At 29.2% G+C, this 18,821-nt stretch overlaps 5 protein-coding genes across 5 annotated transcripts in view; 3 read left to right on the plus strand and 2 right to left on the minus strand.

The window, feature by feature from the left end:
- Window positions 1-18,821, plus strand: part of LOC119686454 (serine-threonine kinase receptor-associated protein-like) — a 269,963-nt gene that overhangs the window by 44,547 nt on the left and 206,595 nt on the right. The window lies entirely within an intron of this gene.
- LOC119681574 (sodium channel protein Nach-like) lies at window positions 254-3,218 on the minus strand. The gene is made up of 11 exons (XM_038094813.1): window positions 3,195-3,218; window positions 2,988-3,137; window positions 2,388-2,503; window positions 1,642-2,130; window positions 1,471-1,567; window positions 1,298-1,401; window positions 1,157-1,235; window positions 1,012-1,102; window positions 812-950; window positions 633-757; window positions 254-579 (listed from the first exon to the last, which is right to left on the minus strand). The coding sequence occupies exons 1-11, from the start codon at window positions 3,216-3,218 to the stop codon at window positions 254-256; spliced, it is 1,740 nt and encodes a 579-aa protein (XP_037950741.1).
- On the plus strand, window positions 11,294-12,776 carry LOC119686458 (eukaryotic translation elongation factor 1 epsilon-1-like). Its single transcript, XM_038101042.1, has 3 exons — window positions 11,294-11,453; window positions 11,509-11,814; window positions 12,540-12,776. Exons 1-3 carry the CDS (start codon window positions 11,373-11,375, stop codon window positions 12,690-12,692), a joined length of 540 nt encoding a protein of 179 aa, XP_037956970.1. The 5' UTR covers window positions 11,294-11,372; the 3' UTR covers window positions 12,693-12,776.
- LOC119686459 lies at window positions 12,937-13,632 on the plus strand. Its single transcript, XM_038101043.1, has 2 exons — window positions 12,937-13,229; window positions 13,295-13,632. Exons 1-2 carry the CDS (start codon window positions 13,011-13,013, stop codon window positions 13,595-13,597), a joined length of 522 nt encoding a protein of 173 aa, XP_037956971.1. The 5' UTR covers window positions 12,937-13,010; the 3' UTR covers window positions 13,598-13,632.
- On the minus strand, window positions 15,246-16,693 carry LOC119686451 (lipase 3). Its single transcript, XM_038101034.1, has 4 exons — window positions 16,582-16,693; window positions 16,178-16,505; window positions 15,731-16,122; window positions 15,246-15,662 (listed from the first exon to the last, which is right to left on the minus strand). Exons 1-4 carry the CDS (start codon window positions 16,666-16,668, stop codon window positions 15,282-15,284), a joined length of 1,188 nt encoding a protein of 395 aa, XP_037956962.1. The 5' UTR covers window positions 16,669-16,693; the 3' UTR covers window positions 15,246-15,281.

Consider the following 18,821-nt stretch of genomic DNA (forward strand, 5'->3'; position numbering starts at 1 on the left):
TATATTTATAATTGAATGCTAAACATTTACAAATATATGCATTAAATATATTAAAACTTTAAATTTTTTTTTATTTAATATGTTAAACAAAAAATAAATATAATGACATAAGTATATTAATTTTTCAAGTTTAATTAGAGGTGAAATACGTGTAATGGTGCAAGAAAACTACAAAACTTCAAGCAGTGTCTCTACGGTACTGAAAAATTTAGAAAATGTTAATAGGGCTTATACTATATAACATGAAGATATATTAATTCAAGTATTCAAATTCAGGTAAACTCATTGTTTCGTTTAAATTTGCATTATCCACATTGTTACTTTCACTATTAATTTCTCTATTTGGTTGAGTGGAACTACGTTTTGAAAAATTATTATTAGGCTTCGATAGGTTCACTTTTTGGATTGTTTGGATTGTCTGTGAGTTTCGGCTTTCTAAATATTGTTGATTCATTTTCGGAAAATTAATAAAAAAATCATAGAAGTTTTTTAAAGTATGATATGTTAATACATAACCCAGTTTAATTATAGACATAATACTAAAGCCCAAAAATAATGCTAAAGCACCACCGAATGAAACTGTAAAATTTCGTTTGATAAACTGATAATTATTTTTGATAATACAATTTTACCTAATAAGTCTTCTAAGCCGAATACCACATCTCTGCGAAAACGCACTTTTGGTGGTATAAGATCCCAACGAAAACTGGAAGTTGCTGAGTCACTTTTAGAACCATCCTCGTTAGCTTTTATTCCCCTTAATGATTATTTTATATTAATTTATTCATTAATGTTTTTTATTTAAAATTACCATGAGCTCTTCTTGACGGTTTGTACGGTGTATTCAATTTCAGCACAAGTGCTTGGACATTTGCAAATATGTAAAGCCCATATTGGCCACTTAAAATCTAGTAGACATTCGAAACCTGCGGGACTGCAACTAGGTCCTTCTACAACAAACTTTATAATACATCCACTTTATAACTAAATTAAGATCATTAATATACTTGCCCACAAAAGGATAAAAGAATGGCACGCAGTTGCACATTTCCAAAGCCATAACAGCACGACATCGTACTAGGCAAAGGGTTTTACTGTAAACCTATAAAAATATTATTATTAAATACTAACTATATACTGTGAATTATAATCTTACTTTAAGTTGTGATGTTTCTTCATCATAAAATACACATTTTCTTTGTTCCACATTCAAAGCTCTTAAATTTGCTGAAGCACTAAGAAGGATTGTTATATCTTTACTAACTTCTTTTTAGACCTTATCGTAAAAAGTACTTACACTGTTTCATGTACCTTATACGAAGCGATTATTTCATCTGATTTATGTAAAGAGATTACACTAGCATCGGTAGCTGATACTTCAAGTGGCGAATGTACATCGATCTGTAAAATACCATTATATTAAGAAATTCAAAGATATGATTTAAAAATATTTTAAATTTGTATAAATACCGTCCCAGTACTTTCAAAAAGATCCATTTTTATATAGCACTGCTGTTTACCGTACTGACAAGTTAGTGGTTGCCTTAAATCCTTATAAGTTATTTTACTATAATTAAGAAATTAATGAATAGTTTTACGATGTAATTAATCTCTAACAAAAGTAATCTACTTATATCGCACCTGCCGGTTAAAATCTTTGACATTGGCGAGTTTATAGCATAACATAGTCCACGTTCTGTCATAACTGGTAACACCTGTATTTCGAAATTAGCATCAAAACTGCTTAGTACCTGTTCAAATGGTTTATCTATAGCATGTATTAAGTCTAACAGATTCACTTCATCGAATCTCTCATTTTCTGCGAAACGTGCGAGATCCACATAGTTTGCAGCAGTAGCATTTACCACTGCATACAAAAAATCCATATAATAAAAATAGTCTTCGTCGACTATAGACACATTCCAAACATTTTGTATATATTCATTTGCTTTGTAGGCATCCACATGATCATAATAACAAAGCGTCACTGCCGGCAGCATTCCAGTCCAACCACGATAATCTCGATCCACGGAAACAACAGTCGGAGAGGTGACATAACGCAAAAATTGTAAACTGCTAACATTAATCACATAATATATACAAATCACTATCATCACAAACCATAGACCTCTGAAATCATATTATACGTTACAGTTATGCTCGTAAATTTATACGAGCATAATCTTTAATCTTTAATTTTATGAAAGAATTTACTAATAAATAAATTTTTGTTAGATCTAACATAGATCTATCATTTATTTCGGTAGAGGAAATTTAAGATCGCGAATATATGTAAAACTTAAGATTAAAAATACTGACGAAGTTGTTAAGCTATTATTACTTAGAAATTAATGTAATATTTGAAAGCAAATCACAAATTAAATTACCTCTCGAAGATATGCAAACTTCTGTTAGCTATTAGCGTTATGGCTAAGATTCCAGTTTCCCGACCCGCATCTATAGCAAATAAATATGCTTTTTCTCGAAACCATATGTAGAACACCTTAACCACATAATAAAAATTTCGCAAATTATGTAGAAGTTTTATTATAAATAATTTCAACAGTTGATATATATGGTTCAATATATTTCCGCAACGGACCATATTAACCCACGAATTCGAGTAGTAATAACTGCTTGCTTCACAACTCTATGGATAAATGTGTAAGGATAAAATATTCATGCACGTGAAGAAGAATAAAATAAAATATAACAAAGAAGTACAAAATCCATTAAGATTGTACATTTAGTTAAGGAATAATATTTATTGATATATTATCGTTTATTGTTAAATTTTACTATAAGAATAAAAACTATAGATTAGTACTGATGTAATTCAGGTTGTTCTATTCACTAAAAGGCCGACCAAGGATTCATTGCTTAAATCCATTTGTATTAAAAAAATTATGCAAGTAGCTAACGCTGCCGCTATCTGTAATGATGGGTAGGATGACTATAATGGAGGGAAAAGTTGAAGAAAAACTTACTGCGCCTAAAATCAATAGATCCAAATCAATAATACCACAGGCGGTAGGAGTTTGCTTTTGCATATTCTGTAATAGAAATTTATTGATAATATGTTCCAAACGTACATCATTCGGTAGCATTTTGCTTAGTATAAAACTAGTTTCACATTTCTGCAAATTGAAAATTAAACAAAATGGATTATATATATTAAAATATTTATCTTTTACCTCATAGATGATAGCATGATTCATATTTAGAATGAATAAAATACGACCAGAATGCAAAATAAGCCATAATATTTCATACACAAATAATGCTGTTGTGTGCTGTTCTGGTCTATCAAAGAATTTATAGACTGCATAATATTCGATGGATAAGTCCAGAAATGATGCTACCATATTAAGCAATAATATTAATTCAAAAAATTTGTTGAATTCAAATAATAAAGCATTTAGTTTAGAATAAATATTATGCATAATTTTCAGAATCTCAAACGAAGTCCGCCTTTCTTGCCTATAGCTTGAAAATTCTGTCTTCAGCCAAGCGGTTAAATCTAAATTATATAAATGCAATCCAATTGACGTCACAACTTTATTAGGTGTAGCTTCTGCAATCGTTTGCAATATCTTATTTATTTGCTGATGAAGTAGACATATAAAACGCATAACAAATGAATATTGCAACAAATTTAGCGATATCATAATATTGGGTAATATATAAGCACCCGAGCTACGTATAGCACATAACACCCTGCGATTGCTATAGAAGAAATCCGTCACAAAACAGCATATCACAAAAGGTAATATAAACCACAATAAAATCTTTAGTTCTTTATATATTTTCCGAAATATTGTAGGACCTCCATAAAATACATTATAAAAGGTTTTCAACTGTTTGTTTATATCTAATAGTTTTCTTGGTACACTCTCGTATTGTTCGACATAGTAATAAGAACTTATTACAATGCAAGTAACTATGCCACAATTGGTAATGAATTCACTTAAGTACAAGATCTTTTCCACAGTGAAATATTCTCTCAAAGATGTAGCCTGTAAATAGCTTACTACATATATATAACACAAAATAATGCCACACCAAATCTTATGTGAACGCACAATAAGGCTTTTCTGTTTGCTCTTCCAATTGAGAGGAGGCGTTACACAGAATAGTTGACACACCAGTAAATGTTTACTTAGTAAAAGAATCGGACGGCTTTTAGGTATTCCTTTCTTGACCATTTCTATATCATTAAAATATTCACACCAATTTACTAGATATTAAATACCACCACAATATGAAAATAAAATTAATTAATTTTTAACTGCCGAGATACGAGCGTCAAACATCCTAAAGTTTTGATTAATGATGGTTTGAAAATGAATGAGACAATTAAATTATTTTCTTTTCCGTAAGTAAAAGTTAGTACCGGTTTTGTATAAAAAAGTATTTAATTTCCTTAATAAATAATTCAGTTTTTTTATTCATTATTCACTCATTGGTCCCACAAAATTTCAATAAAACTTAACTATTCCATAATTAAAACGCATTATTAAAGACAGGGTTGCAATTGATTTATGCATCGTTATAAAGCCTACTGCATAAGTGAGATTAATGCTAGCGGTGCATATTTGATTTTAGCTGTACTGTGTACTAAATGGTGGTTAAAAAATTATAAAAACTGGACATTTAATAGAAGGGTATTTTTAAAAATAATTTTAGGGTTTTAAAAATTGTTTTTAAAAAATATTTTTCTCCATTCAAACTATGATACCATAACTGAAACGAGTACAGCCAGGATCTCACCAAAAATGAATATCTTAAACAGGCGGGATTAAGGGACCCAGCCCCACAATATATGGTAAAAACACTGCCAAGAAAAATATTTTCTAGTATATCTACCACGGGCAAAATGCTGTAGCGAATTTCACTGTCTATAAAAAAAAGTTCAATTAACATATATATATAACTGTGTATATGCTTATACATGTAATATTAAAATAAATATTAAATTTTTTTTATCATATACTAAAAAAAATTATGTACTGACGTCAAGGAATATGTATTTAACTTAAACCATACCTATGGCTACAGTATTGAAAGACGTATGAAGTATTTTTATTAAAAAATATATGTAATTATGTATATTTTAAAAAAATACGTCAGAAAGTATTAATTATTTAATATTAATATGTATATTTAGAAAAAAAATCATATTCAAAGAGAACTATTGTTTAAACAACAAGTAAACGAAAATTCAATCCCTCTAAAACCCACTAAAACCATCTCTTCGGAATGAATATGGAATATTACAGCCGCGTCCAGGGGATACAACCCCATTCCAGTAATCAAGAGAGAGAGATTAGAGCAAGAGGCTTAATACTTAGTGGGCTATGTCCATCTAAGCTAGAAAGTAAAATCAATCCTAAATGATTTAATGTAATATATATGTAGTTTTATGACAGCAATTGTGATTGAAATATTTATATTTTTTGTATACGTTATCCTTACGATTTTATTTACTGTTTTCAGTCCAGTTAAGCAACACTTTTTTATTATTATTTTTTGTTTTCTTTTTATTATATATACTGAGCTTTTTTTATTGCTAATAACTGAAAATCAAAAAATTTTAATTCTTGGGAGGTGAAGACTATGCGGCTTTAATATCAACAAGTGGAAACGATTTATTTATTGGACTAAGTCTCTAGAATAATGGTAATAACAATGGTTTATACTCATAGATAGGCCAGAAATTTACTCCGAGGCGAATCCTGGATAATTACAATAATTAAAAAATTTTATTCATGATCTTATTAAACAATCATGATGCATTAATAATATATATACATATATATAAATACAGCTTTGCGATTTATTTTGGGCGGTGGAGTGTTGTACTTCAGCACCTTAAGACACATATGACTTCGTGCCTGCCTAATACACATTGTTTTTAATATTAATATTGTACTGAATTTTCCTTTTTATTTATTTATATATAACATATTACAAAGATATATGTGTTCATTGTCGTATATAGTTATTTCCTCTAGTTCTTTGTATTAATAGTAGTAGTTCCATTTTGGTACGTTCCTATCAGAGATTCGTTTCCCAAATCAATTTGTATTAAAAATATTGTATAAATGGCTAAAGCATTCGTTATCTATAAGAAATAAAAGTTCATTTTGTGAATATATTTCGAATTTAATTCATACTTACACCACCTAAGAAAATTAGATTCAAATCAAAAATACCACACACTGACTGGTTTGGGTTTTGGACTAACAATTGAAGAAGAAATCTATTTACAATGTGTTCCATTTTCTTTGAATATACAGTTAACTGATTCAAAGTATAATAAGTAATACATTTCTGGGGGAAAAAAAATATTACAAGTATTATATATTATATTTGCAAGTATTATAAATAATACCACATACTTCAGCTATAACCCCATTATTCGGTATTAGTACAAAAAATATGCGTCCAGTATGTAATACAAGCCAAATGACTTTATAAAGGAATAAAGCCAAACCATATATATGGGGTTTATCGAAGAATTTATAAACCGCAAAATATTCAATTGCTAAGTCTAAGAACGAACCCAAAAAGTTCAATAGTATGACGAGTTCGTAAGCTGTTGTCACATTAGCCAAAATGTCATTCAAATCAGAGTAAACTCTACGCATTTTCTTTATAACTTCAAACTGCGATGATGAAAGTCTCTTGTTTCTTTTATTTATAGGATATTCAGTTTCATACCAATTATTAGTTATATCCCTACCGATAGTAGTTACACAAACATCCGTATTTATATTTAATCTCAAAGACCTAGGTTTGCTTGTATTCTGTAATATTTCATTCACACGTTTGTGTAGCAATTGTATAAAGCGCAACGCTAACCAATATTGACCCAAGCTTAATGAAATTATCAGATTTGGTACATTATACGCACTAGAACTACGAATAGATAATAAAATATTATAATCCGAATAGATAAGATCTATAGCACAGCAACAGAAAATAAAGCCACATATTGACCACACCAAGCAAAGTAACTCTGTATGCAGCACAATATATAACGCTCCCATATTACTGGATTGTTGAGGTAGATAAGACTGCAACTCTTTATAGATTTTTGATATTTTAATTGGTATTATTTTGTAGAATTCGGCATAGTAATATGCACTACTGACGGTACAAGTTATAATTATGCAGTTGGTCAAAAACTCACTGAGATATAAACCCTTTTCAACAGTTGTGTAGCTTGCTCTAATCGTGGAAGCTTGCATATAGTTTATAATGTATATATAAAGTAATATCGTCAAGCACCAAATATGATGTACACGCATGGATATGCTTGTAGGATTATTACTGTTCACAGTCAAAAGTGGTGTAACGCAAAAAAATTGACAAACCAAGATTAGTTTTTTTACAAGTCCCAAAAATTTATTGAACGCACCATTTCCATCGGATTCTTTATTTAACTTCGTAAGACTCATCTTCTAATATAAATTTATGTTAAAAGAATAATTCATTTTTGACATTTGACATACATTTTTATAGACGTTGGCTCTATTAGAATATAACCATTTAATATTATTCTCGATATTGTTGTATTTAATTGTCCAATTAAAGTGCATTTGAATATAAATTTCTATTAAAAATTAATTAATTTACTAATTAGTTTTTGTAATGAGTATGAGTTTAAGAGATATTTAATTACGAATTAATTGTTTAAGTATATCAACTTCTAGCTGTATATTAGTTGTAAATAAGCAATAATTAATTTACTTAGTGCTACAAATCCGAAGAGAACACTGGTTCTTCTCATTTTCATCTACTGTGGGAGTTTTCACTGGTAAGTATTAAAATAAAAGATTTAAGTTTCCTAATAAAGAGTGGACCAATTGAACTGTAATCAACCAACCTGTTTAAGCTTTCAAACTGGTGGCAAATATGCGTTTAAGTTGATGATTATTAGCTTTCCTTCCAAGAGTGGACATTGTTAGACCTCCCAAACATCTTAATCTGAACTAATCTTTCGTGTCCCAAGTCACAAAACTATAGTGAAACTGAATGTGACAATGTTAAAAAAACCTTATTTGGGGTTCGGAAATTTGACGACCGAATTAAAATCCGCACAGCGGGTCATTTGTGGATCACTAATGCAGCGAAACGACCTTGAAATGACACCTTATTGCTACATAACCGACAAGATTTCGTTCATGTTTGAAACAAAACTAAGCTCCATAAAGCTGTAACGAACCTTTTCCGTTGATGAGCAAAATTTTCATAATTAACAATATTTAAACAAATTATCGCGTTTAACAGAGAGATCATTAGAAAATCGTTTGGAAAGTTATGACAGTCTTTGGTTGCTCTGCGTCACTGTTTTTGGACCGTGAAGTCAATGTTATGTACTGCTAAATCCTAAGCAAATAAACATTTAGATGAGAGGAAGAATAAATATATCAAGAAGATTATGCACCGTTACAGAGAGTACGCCCCAATTGACAATAATATAGAGTGAATAGCATAGATCGACTTCATAGTAATTTTCAAAATCACCAGATGTGACTGTGCTGGACATTTTAGTATACGATATTTTTTTCGGTTACGGTTAACACAAAAAAACCAGAGTGCTGAAGTGTTCAAGAAAGCACCTATGCTTGAAATGGATTAAGACTCCACGTATAGATTCACGTATAGTTGACTCATTTGTCCACCTAATCAGAGTCATAACTCAAGACGGCCATATAGAAAAGTTTGAATTCAAAAAATTTGATTATTTTTATTAACTAAAATTTAACAAATAATTTTTCTGTTGATTTAATTTAATTTGATTTTTAATTAAAATATTATATTCTTGAAAGTCGCAGTTCAAGTGGGCCATCTTGCATATACATATATATCTTTATAATATTTTATATAATATATAATATATTATAAATCCTTTTTTTTTTTAATTTAAAAACAGAATTTTAGAAATATTCACCAATCAATATGAAAATATTCCCTTCGAAGACGCAAATGAAACAAAATAATAAAGTTTTCAAAATAACACCCATTATTATTCCAATAACTAGAAATTTGGAAACAAAACTATATAAAGCAATTGGTTATTTTCTAATACTGTGCGAAATATTTATGACCGCGCCGTTTGGTGTACATCGTCCACAACAGAATATAGATACGTTTCGTGATAGAGTTTGGAACAGTCTTCATATATCTTGGTGTTTTGTTATCTACGCTGCTCTAACATTTTGCATTTATATACACTATACAGAATCCAATATCGATCTACCTACGGTACAGAAACCTCTTTATTTTTCTGAATATATTGTGTACCTAGTGCATGTATTACAAATAATAATTGGCAGCTACTATGGACGTCATAAATTTCAAAATTTTCTACACATCATCATTAATTTTGATGAACAAGTCACAGTTTACAATGTATATCCGAATTTTAAACTATTCAGAAAATTCCTTAACAAGCATTTATTGCTAATATTGTTACATACGATCTTAACTACAATTATAGATTTTTACTATAGTTCATCTATTTTACTAAATTTTCTATATAGTACGATTGTTTATGTATTACCAAATAACGTCTTACATATATCCTTGTTGCAATATTATGGGCTTTTATATGCCATTGCTTTAAGAGCTAATAATTTAAATCAAATTTTATCCTTAAAATTATCTAAAAAATCACTGGATCCATCAACTTTGCATGAGGACTTACATATCTTACGTTCTTTATACTCAACTCTGGAACAATTATATAAAAGTGTAAACGATTCATTTGCGCAATCTGTGCTATTAGTCTATATTGGATCATTTATGAATATAAGTATTAATATTTTTTTGATATACAAGTATATGGATAAAGTTGAAAATTCTGATCTTGCTTGGACATTGTACTCTGTGATTTGGACTTTCATGCATATTGGGAAAATGTTTTTGATTTTGTACTATAATCACTGCATACAAAAAGAGGTAAAAATATAGGTTATCCAATAATGTAAATTATATTTTTTAATAATTATTTTTCTAGAAAAATAATACAGCTCTTTTATTAAATGATATTTATATTGAAAATGAGGAAATTGAGGAAACGGTATGTGCTAATATATATATATAACACTTTTATATATATTTAAGGTGATTAAAAATGTAACTGTAATGTTGTTTATTGTAATGTAAAAAACATATTTATTATATATTAACATATAAAAATTAAATATGTATTTTAAAATTACCTTTATACTTATGAATTGTGATATCTGTAATTATAACATTACACATTTCAAATTGATTTAATTTCAAATAATATTATTTATTTGTATCATCGTATGTATCATCGTATATTAAATGTTTATAATTTTTTTTTTAATTTTAGATTACTCATTTTGTACTTCAATTAGTTGTTAATACTAGAAGTAACGTTGCTTGTGGAGTTGCAGAGCTAAACATGAATTTTATAACTTCAGTAATTTAACAACTTATTTCATTAATGATATATCTATATTATTGATTTATGCATGCCAAATCATTAATATATATTTTTTCAAATTTTCTAGTTACTTGTGGCCATCTCTACACTATTTATTTTTCTATTACAATACGACATTACATTTGAAGCTTTAACCAAAAGTCATAATTCTGCAAGTCCCAGATCACAAAATTAATATTAAAATGGATTTCTTTATATACAATTGATATGAAATTTATGTTATAATTTATTCTATATTGTTATAAAAATCAGTTTTGAGTTCATAATACTTTTTATATATAAATTAAGAAATTAATATATTGATGACCTTAGTACAATTACTTGTTTATGTTGTCTATTATAATCTTAATACTTTTTATTATATAAAATGTTAGTACAGTTCTTAATAAGTAAACTTAAATAATAGGGATTCAATTCAAAAATCCTTTAAATTATGTCCAAATGATAATTGTACCATGTGTTCTTTGAAATACTGAAAAGCAAACATTTTGAATGAAGAGATATGCACTGATAATATACTATAATTAGTTTTAAATTATACTAACTATATCATTTCAAATACTATTTCAAAATTTTTTTATTGTGTATAATTTTAAAATATAAACATTTAGTTGTACTCGTTTTTTCAAGCCAACTATTAACGTATAAATAAAACTACATAAGTTATTATAACTCACCACTGTGCTAAAGTTACTTACCACATTTTTACAAAATTTCTAACCTCCATAATTTGCTTTAATATCTCGCTGTATCAACTGTCAAACAACTGTTTTCCAATAGACGGTGTGTTAAAAAGCCGTCATAAATATAATTTTAACATTTAATATAAAATTATTATTGAATATAAAAATATATATCATCATATACTTAGTTAATTAAAATAAATATGTGTGACGTAGATGCAATTACTAAAATAGCCAATTGTCTTGGTGTGCCTGCTGGTAAGGTGACACTCAACGAAGAAAAGGTTAGTTGTTACAATTAAATTTATTTTAAAGTTAATCAATATTGTAAATTTAAAGGTTGTTACACGTACAAATATTGATAACAAAAAAGTTACTGGTTTTGCCACTATTCTTAACGCATTGGCAAAGGAATCAAAATCAGAAACTGCACAAAACAGTTGTGCAACACGTGAAATCGAAGCCCAAGTGTATCAATGGATTGAGTTTGCTGTTTTGTATGTAGCACCAGGATCTAAAGACAAGCATGTAGCACAAGGATTATTAAGAGATTTTAATAAATTGTTCCTATGCAAGTCATATTTAGTAGGACACTTCATAACTCTTGCAGATTTGGCTGTTTTTTATGCAATATATGACTTAGTGGTAAGTTGGAAAAAATAAAATTCTGCGTAAAATTTTATATTTTTAAGACATAATAATTGTTAGCCACAATCATGCAAGTAACTTAAAGTATACAATTTAGGGTAGTAAAATTATTCCGTTGCTCTTACGAAGAGATCCTACAGTTTTTATAAAAATTTAAGGTGTATATATTAACAATTTTTATATTTAAATTTAATCGCATATTTGGGTTACGGGCACTTAAATTAGCCTAACTTCGCATTATTCGTACATAGTTATACGTTTTATGATCTTGCCATCAAATGCGATATATAAAATTCAAATGCCCTCCGTGGGACATCTTACGGTATTAAACCCTTTTGAGGTAATTTTCAATGGCCTGTCACACAAGTCATCTAAGTGAGTTATGCATAAGATTTCATCGTTGCAATTTTGTTAATTTATTGTCTTTTGTTTTTTTGTGTTTCTAAACTTAACTGAAATTTATGCTTTATAGAGTGATATTAACAAATAATATATGTACAAGAATTGGGATATGTTGGTAATATAGTTGATAAATAACAGAGTAAAGAGAGAAAAACATTGCAAGCAGATCTCTGCATAAATAACAATGTTAATAATTATACTATATTAAAAAATATTTATATGGTTTTTGGGTTCAGAAAAAGTAATTAAGTTTTTATATTAATTACTTTATTAAATAATTAATATATATTATAAATAATAATATAATCTTTCTCTTTCAGAAATCTCTTTCGCCTATTGATAAGGAAAACTACTTAAATCTTTCTCGTTGGTTTGATCATCTGCAGCAACGCCCAGAGATACGTCAAGGAGAAAACCTGCTCAATTTTACTACAATTTATTTGCATGGCTGGGCCACAGGAACTCACATCTAAATACCCCATTATGATATTAAATACTTTAATTACGTGCTTTATCTATTTTATTTATTAATTAATTGTGTCATTATTAATTTGATAGTGTCATTATTTATTTAATTGTGTCATTATTATTTAATTGCCTTTGTTTATGAATAAACAATTAAAATTTTTAACTTTAAAATCAAATAAGTTGTCAACAATTTCCGTTTATTAATTATATAATTAATTAAATCTGTCAACAATTTTGACATGCAAATTAATTATTTAAAAAGGTTTGAATTATTCCATTCGGATCATAAGACTATCGTTGTTTTAACTGTTCATTTCGGAAAAATGAGTGTTTTCTTCAGAGGCTATATTTCAATCATCCTTTTCTGTGGACTTTTATTGTTTAATAAATGTTCTACTGAAGATGTGAAGAATTATGAAATTTCGTTAGAGTACAAAGGAGATGCAAAAAAAAGTAATTTATTTAAACTTGATTTTCAAAAAGGAGTAGACAAAATTAGCGCCTCGGTGAACCTATTAGTCGAATTAACCAATGATGATACGGTAAGTTTATATAAATATAACTGCAAACAAATTATATATTATAATTTCAATTTGTTGCATTACAGATTGAATGTCAAGCATTTAAGGATACGAAATTAATTTATAAATTATCAGCTAAAGGGATATGTGATTTTTTAAAAAGTCATTACAAGAATTTTTTCTATGATTCCTTAAAAAATTATTCTAATGCACCTACGCCAGAGACGTGTCCGTTACCAAAACAGAAATATCAGCTTAACAATTATCCACTCAAAGAGTCTAAAATTATGAAATTCATGAAACCAGGACTTTATGATATTAAGTGTATAATACACAAAGGTGATAATAATGAGAACCATGAGTTGCATGCAGAAGTTAAGGAAAAGTAAACAAATATAAATATCTATTTAAAAAATTGGAGTAATTATTCAATATTACTTTTTAAAGTTCAAATTTATCGGGTATATAAAAATATATTTGTGAAGGGTTCTACTTGATTAACAAAAAACTTATATCATAAATATCAACACTTTTGTGTAGAAATATAAAATAAAAAAACACTAAACTTCAGTGATTAAAATCTCAATATGTTATTGTTCAAATTGCACAGACAAATTAAAAATTATTTTTGTTTTTTGCTATAAGTAGTTTCTAGAAAAACTATAAAATATCTAAATATAGATTTTTGTTTATATTATTATCTATAACAATTTTAAATTGAAATTTTATCAAACTAAAAGAAAGTACTTGGGGCGCACTGAGAGAACCGTCTACCACGGTTTGACCACCTGCTTTGCTTGAAGATTAAAGTCGATAGGCATGAAATGAATTCATAAACTTAATTAAAATGTTTTTTTTTTGATACAGATAATACTTTTGTAGTATAATATTTACCGGTTGAAACGTAAATATATTCTTATTATCTTATATATACTTATATATATTATTCCATTTCATTTGTAAATATATTTATTTGATATAAGATATATATTTTTATTTCTTATCGTTTACACTTTACTGTTACTGTAGTATTTTGCAAAATAAATTATTTCTATAATAAAAAACTAATAATATTTATATGTAATTATTTAAGAATTTAAAAATTATGAACATATGCATATGTATGTAGTTCATGCATACATACATAAAAACGCGGTTATGATTAAAAAGTGTTTCACTAAAATAGAAATATCCGCATAACTCACTCTTCTCACCATAACCATTTTTATACTAATCAGATTATTCCAATCCTGCTAATTTTCGTAATATTCTTACTACATCGTCTTTTATAGTTTTTAGGTTATTTTAATCTAAACTAATTCTCACCTTTTATCCCTACCGGTGTGTTAAGCATGGCATATATTTGTTTGGGTGGTAAAGCTTTCTCTTATCATCCAAGTAGTGCATAGGCACCGTTTTGATACCACAATCACGGGCATAAAATTTTTCATTTATAAAACAAACTCCGCAATTGATAAAGAAAATTTTTTTTGAAGAGCTACGCTTGAAGCTCTGCGTGGATGGTCGCCATTCACTTGAGTTCCTAAACTTCCATAGCGAAATGTTTTAATCTTGCCAGGCCTGTGTATTTGCAAAGTAACTATTTAGTTCTTTTTTCTTTTCTTTCTTGCAGCTTTTCCATTTCTAGTTGAGTCCACTGACCAATGGCACTGCCACTTGTTTTGTCACTTCTATCTAGGTTCTGCCTAGTAGAATTACGTTTACAATAGATTGTCATTCACCTACTCTAAGTGAGGTAGAGAAGGTCAACTTATTCGATATAATATCACGAGAATAATATTAGCGTTATAGAAGCATTTGCACCTTTTTAATTTCTTTAAATATATACAAACATTTGTACTTCGATTTGCACTAATAAATTAAATTGCTGAACATTTTACAATAATCTATTAACTATATTATGAAAGCATGTCAATCATTTCCCTTTCATTTTGCAATTCAATATCGTACGAATCGTAAATGACACTACAATAGATATACAAAAAATGGTCAAATTATAAAATAAAATATTATGAATTACTTTTTCAATATTTATTATATAAATCAAATAATCTATTCATATTGTTCCATTTCCTCCAATACTTTGTCATAAACATATTTCTTAGCTTCGGTACCCCAAATGAAATCCAGATGAGCCCATTTAGCGAATGGCACCAAATAGTCCAATTGCATATTTGGTAATTCATCACGCAATTGTCGAACATCAGAAACATCACACATCCAATCGTTAGCACCATAGTACAACAGTACTGGAGCTTTAGCGTTTTTAAGCTTGTAATTTGGTGGATACATAGTGCCATATTCGTATGGGTTACGTACAATGCTGTAATCAAATTTACGGAAACGTTTAGAGTTGTATTCTTGACAGAAATGTATGTTTTGGTTCACAGAAGCTCCAGCTGGAGATGTAGCCTTAATGTGTTCAATTAATTCCTATTAAAGAAATACCATTATTCTCATATCGAGCAAAATAATTTTTAAAGTATATGTTATGATCTTACAGGATCCAGTTGTTCTGTGTCGTAACCACCAATTAAGAAGATTTCATTAGCACACAATTCAATGAATGGTGAGGTTGCTTGGCACATTTCAATACCCAAATCCTGTTTGAATTGATTGCTTGGCATAAATTCCATAGAACCACAGAGTTCAACAATGGCATTGGGTTGTCCTAAAATTGGTGCAAATGCTCTAGTTAGAGGACTCTTCATGTTACCCATGTAAGCTGCTGGACCCAACAAATGTGCCGATTTGATTTTATCATTATATTTTGGACGCTCAGACATCATAACTAAATACACTGTAGTACCCTGAGAGTGTCCAACATATTGTACTTGCGATTCACCAGTTTCTTCAAGTACATAATCAATCATATTAGGCACATCATAGATACCTAATAAAGAAATTTTTAATTGCAAATATATATAAATAATTACAAACACATTTACCAATTTCATGCCAACTGAAATTCCAGAAAAGTTGCCAATATGTGGGCCAGTACTTATGCTTCTTTGAATAGGTGTTACCACGAGCATTGCCCATCCAAACATCATAACCAGCATCGGATAAGATATAAGCCAAAGCCTTATTGGGTCCCATTAAAACCCAATCAGATGAGGAACTCAACATACCGTGCATAAGGAAAGCAACTGGTCGATTACCATCGTCACCGGTTTTTGGAGAGTACGGAATGCGATGCATAGTTAATATGTAACCATCTTCAGTGGTGACGGTATGTCTTTCCATGGGATATCCATCATCCAGAATACGTTCACCCTATGAAATAAATAAATAAAATTTATTTTAAGAAAAATATTTATAATTTACTTATATATTTATTTATAATTCTTACACAATCCGAAATGGGTCTGTCACCAGCGGTAACACTGCCCGCTGCTAGAATGAGAGCAAGGCTCGTTGCCAAAATAATACACTTCATTTCAATTTTACTCGTGGAGAGTAACTGTCTTGCATCGTTGGATTATTTTGCTTTTATATCAGACTTTTGGTCATATTCTTAACTATTTTAGTAAATCACTAGATAATAAAATAAAATACAATAAAAATAATTAAAAACTATATTTAATATTTAACTGATAAAATTAATTTATTAAAATTCGGGGGTCTGATTGACTTAAAGATACGATATCAGAAAGCAATATGTAACAAAAATTTAAAAATAAAGAAGCGTGTCTAAATATTTTATCGAACTTGATTATTCAGTTTCTGTTTCTATAAAATTCAATATCAATATTGGCGGGAAAGTACAAATTAAAGTAAGCAGACATTTGTCTAGTTCTTAACAACAAAGTGTTCAGTGTTGTTTCTTATAAACAAAATTTCATAGGCGTTTTATATAAAAATGTAAGCTGCTTTGTGCACCAAAGTTCATTTAAATACAAGTAATGTCTCATTATGACACCTGAAGAACCACCTTAAAGGATGAGGTCCCAAACATCTGGTGAACAGGCAGCGTGCGCTGTTCCATTCAAGTAAAAGGGGACTAACCTGGCAAGTCAAAAAACTTGGCTATGTTCTTAATTATAAAGTTGACAGCGCTGTTGGATCTCTTAAAGAAGGGGTCTCAAATATTTTGAATCTTCTTCTAGTCGATGATTGGCAGTGACACATAAGGCGAATTATTAAATGAAATTGTACTCCACCTCATATTTCAGTAGCCATCATTGTCTTGAAGAATATTCTAAATCTTTGGTCCCATCTATAACTGACCAAGTTTTATTACTTACTTTCCTAATACGCAATATTTAATCAACACGCATACTATAGTACCGACTTTATTCCACTTTAGTTGAAACAGATCGCGTGCTTTGGCACGTTTCTTTACTTTCTATTTGCTTGAAGTGTATTTATGTACAGGTACCCATTTGAGTTGGACATTGCAGAACCTAGACAACTAGAAATCCATCAATGTCGACTTTAAAGTAAATAGCTCTAATGTCTATCACAAATTTAATACCACCTTCGCTGTTCATATATTTCATATATAAATTCCATTGCCAACTCTGTCGTTTAGTTTGAAATCGTGAAAATGTTAAGGTCTCTTCTATCTAGATTATCTAGATCTTTTCTAGATCTCTTCCTGGTATAAAGGAACCGGACTCTTCAACAATGTATAGGTAACAAGACGTACAATTGTTAGAACTAAGGGATAATAAATCCTGATTTAGTATACTTTCTTGTCTTATTTCAGTTCTGGACTAGCGATTAAGTCTATTTGCCACTAGCTTAGTTTACGATTTCACCAAAAGCCTGGATGGGACACAAGGAAATAACGTGATTAGAGTTTTCGTGGAAGTGAAGCACAGAGCTTCAGTAACTTATACGATGCTGCCATCATTCTTACTTTGTCAAGTAGCGCTACGCAACTAGTATTTACACTAGCTTTCTCCAAAAGGATAGCTCGATGTAGAAGCGCCAGAGGAGATTTTGAGGTTGAAGACGGCAACTGGTCTTCAACAATTGGGATTGAAGAACGACATGTCGCTTTAAGTACTGTTTTTACCAAGTTAGCGTTTCAGATGAGTTTAGAGTCAAAGGTGAGACCCAGTTGTTTGACATTCCAGAAGAAAAATTCAATAACCTAACAATTTATTACATCCAAAAATGTTCTTAAAACTAGAAAAGCTGTAGAAAGAATAGTGCAAATATATGGTTGTAGAGCTAGGTACATTAAAATGGAATGCAACTCCAAATTAAACTTTTATGTATATAGTTATGCAGCGATAAAGGCAAAAAACTCATCACATTATGTCCAAAAAATGTTGAGAAAATTAGAAAGGCAAGAAAGGTTAGTAGTTAATAGACTACTAGATTAACTATCATAACTATCATAGATATATGGGCTACTGTTTCCAGCGGTACACGCATACATGACCACCAATAGTGATGAATATAAAAAGTGTAGAGAGCTGGAAGTTAAGCAGGCTTTGACATATATCATATATTTATGTCTCGCATTGTTGAGAGGCTGAAGGATGCTGCAATGCGTTGGACTTCTTTATGATGTCTACTACAAAACATCGTGTAGGGCTTGATTCTTTTGGTTTGACAAGAGACCAATAAGTTTATATG

This window comes from Teleopsis dalmanni, chromosome 2 (assembly GCF_002237135.1).
Source record: "Teleopsis dalmanni isolate 2A chromosome 2, ASM223713v2, whole genome shotgun sequence".
In the NCBI taxonomy this organism is placed as follows: domain Eukaryota; kingdom Metazoa; phylum Arthropoda; class Insecta; order Diptera; family Diopsidae; genus Teleopsis; species Teleopsis dalmanni.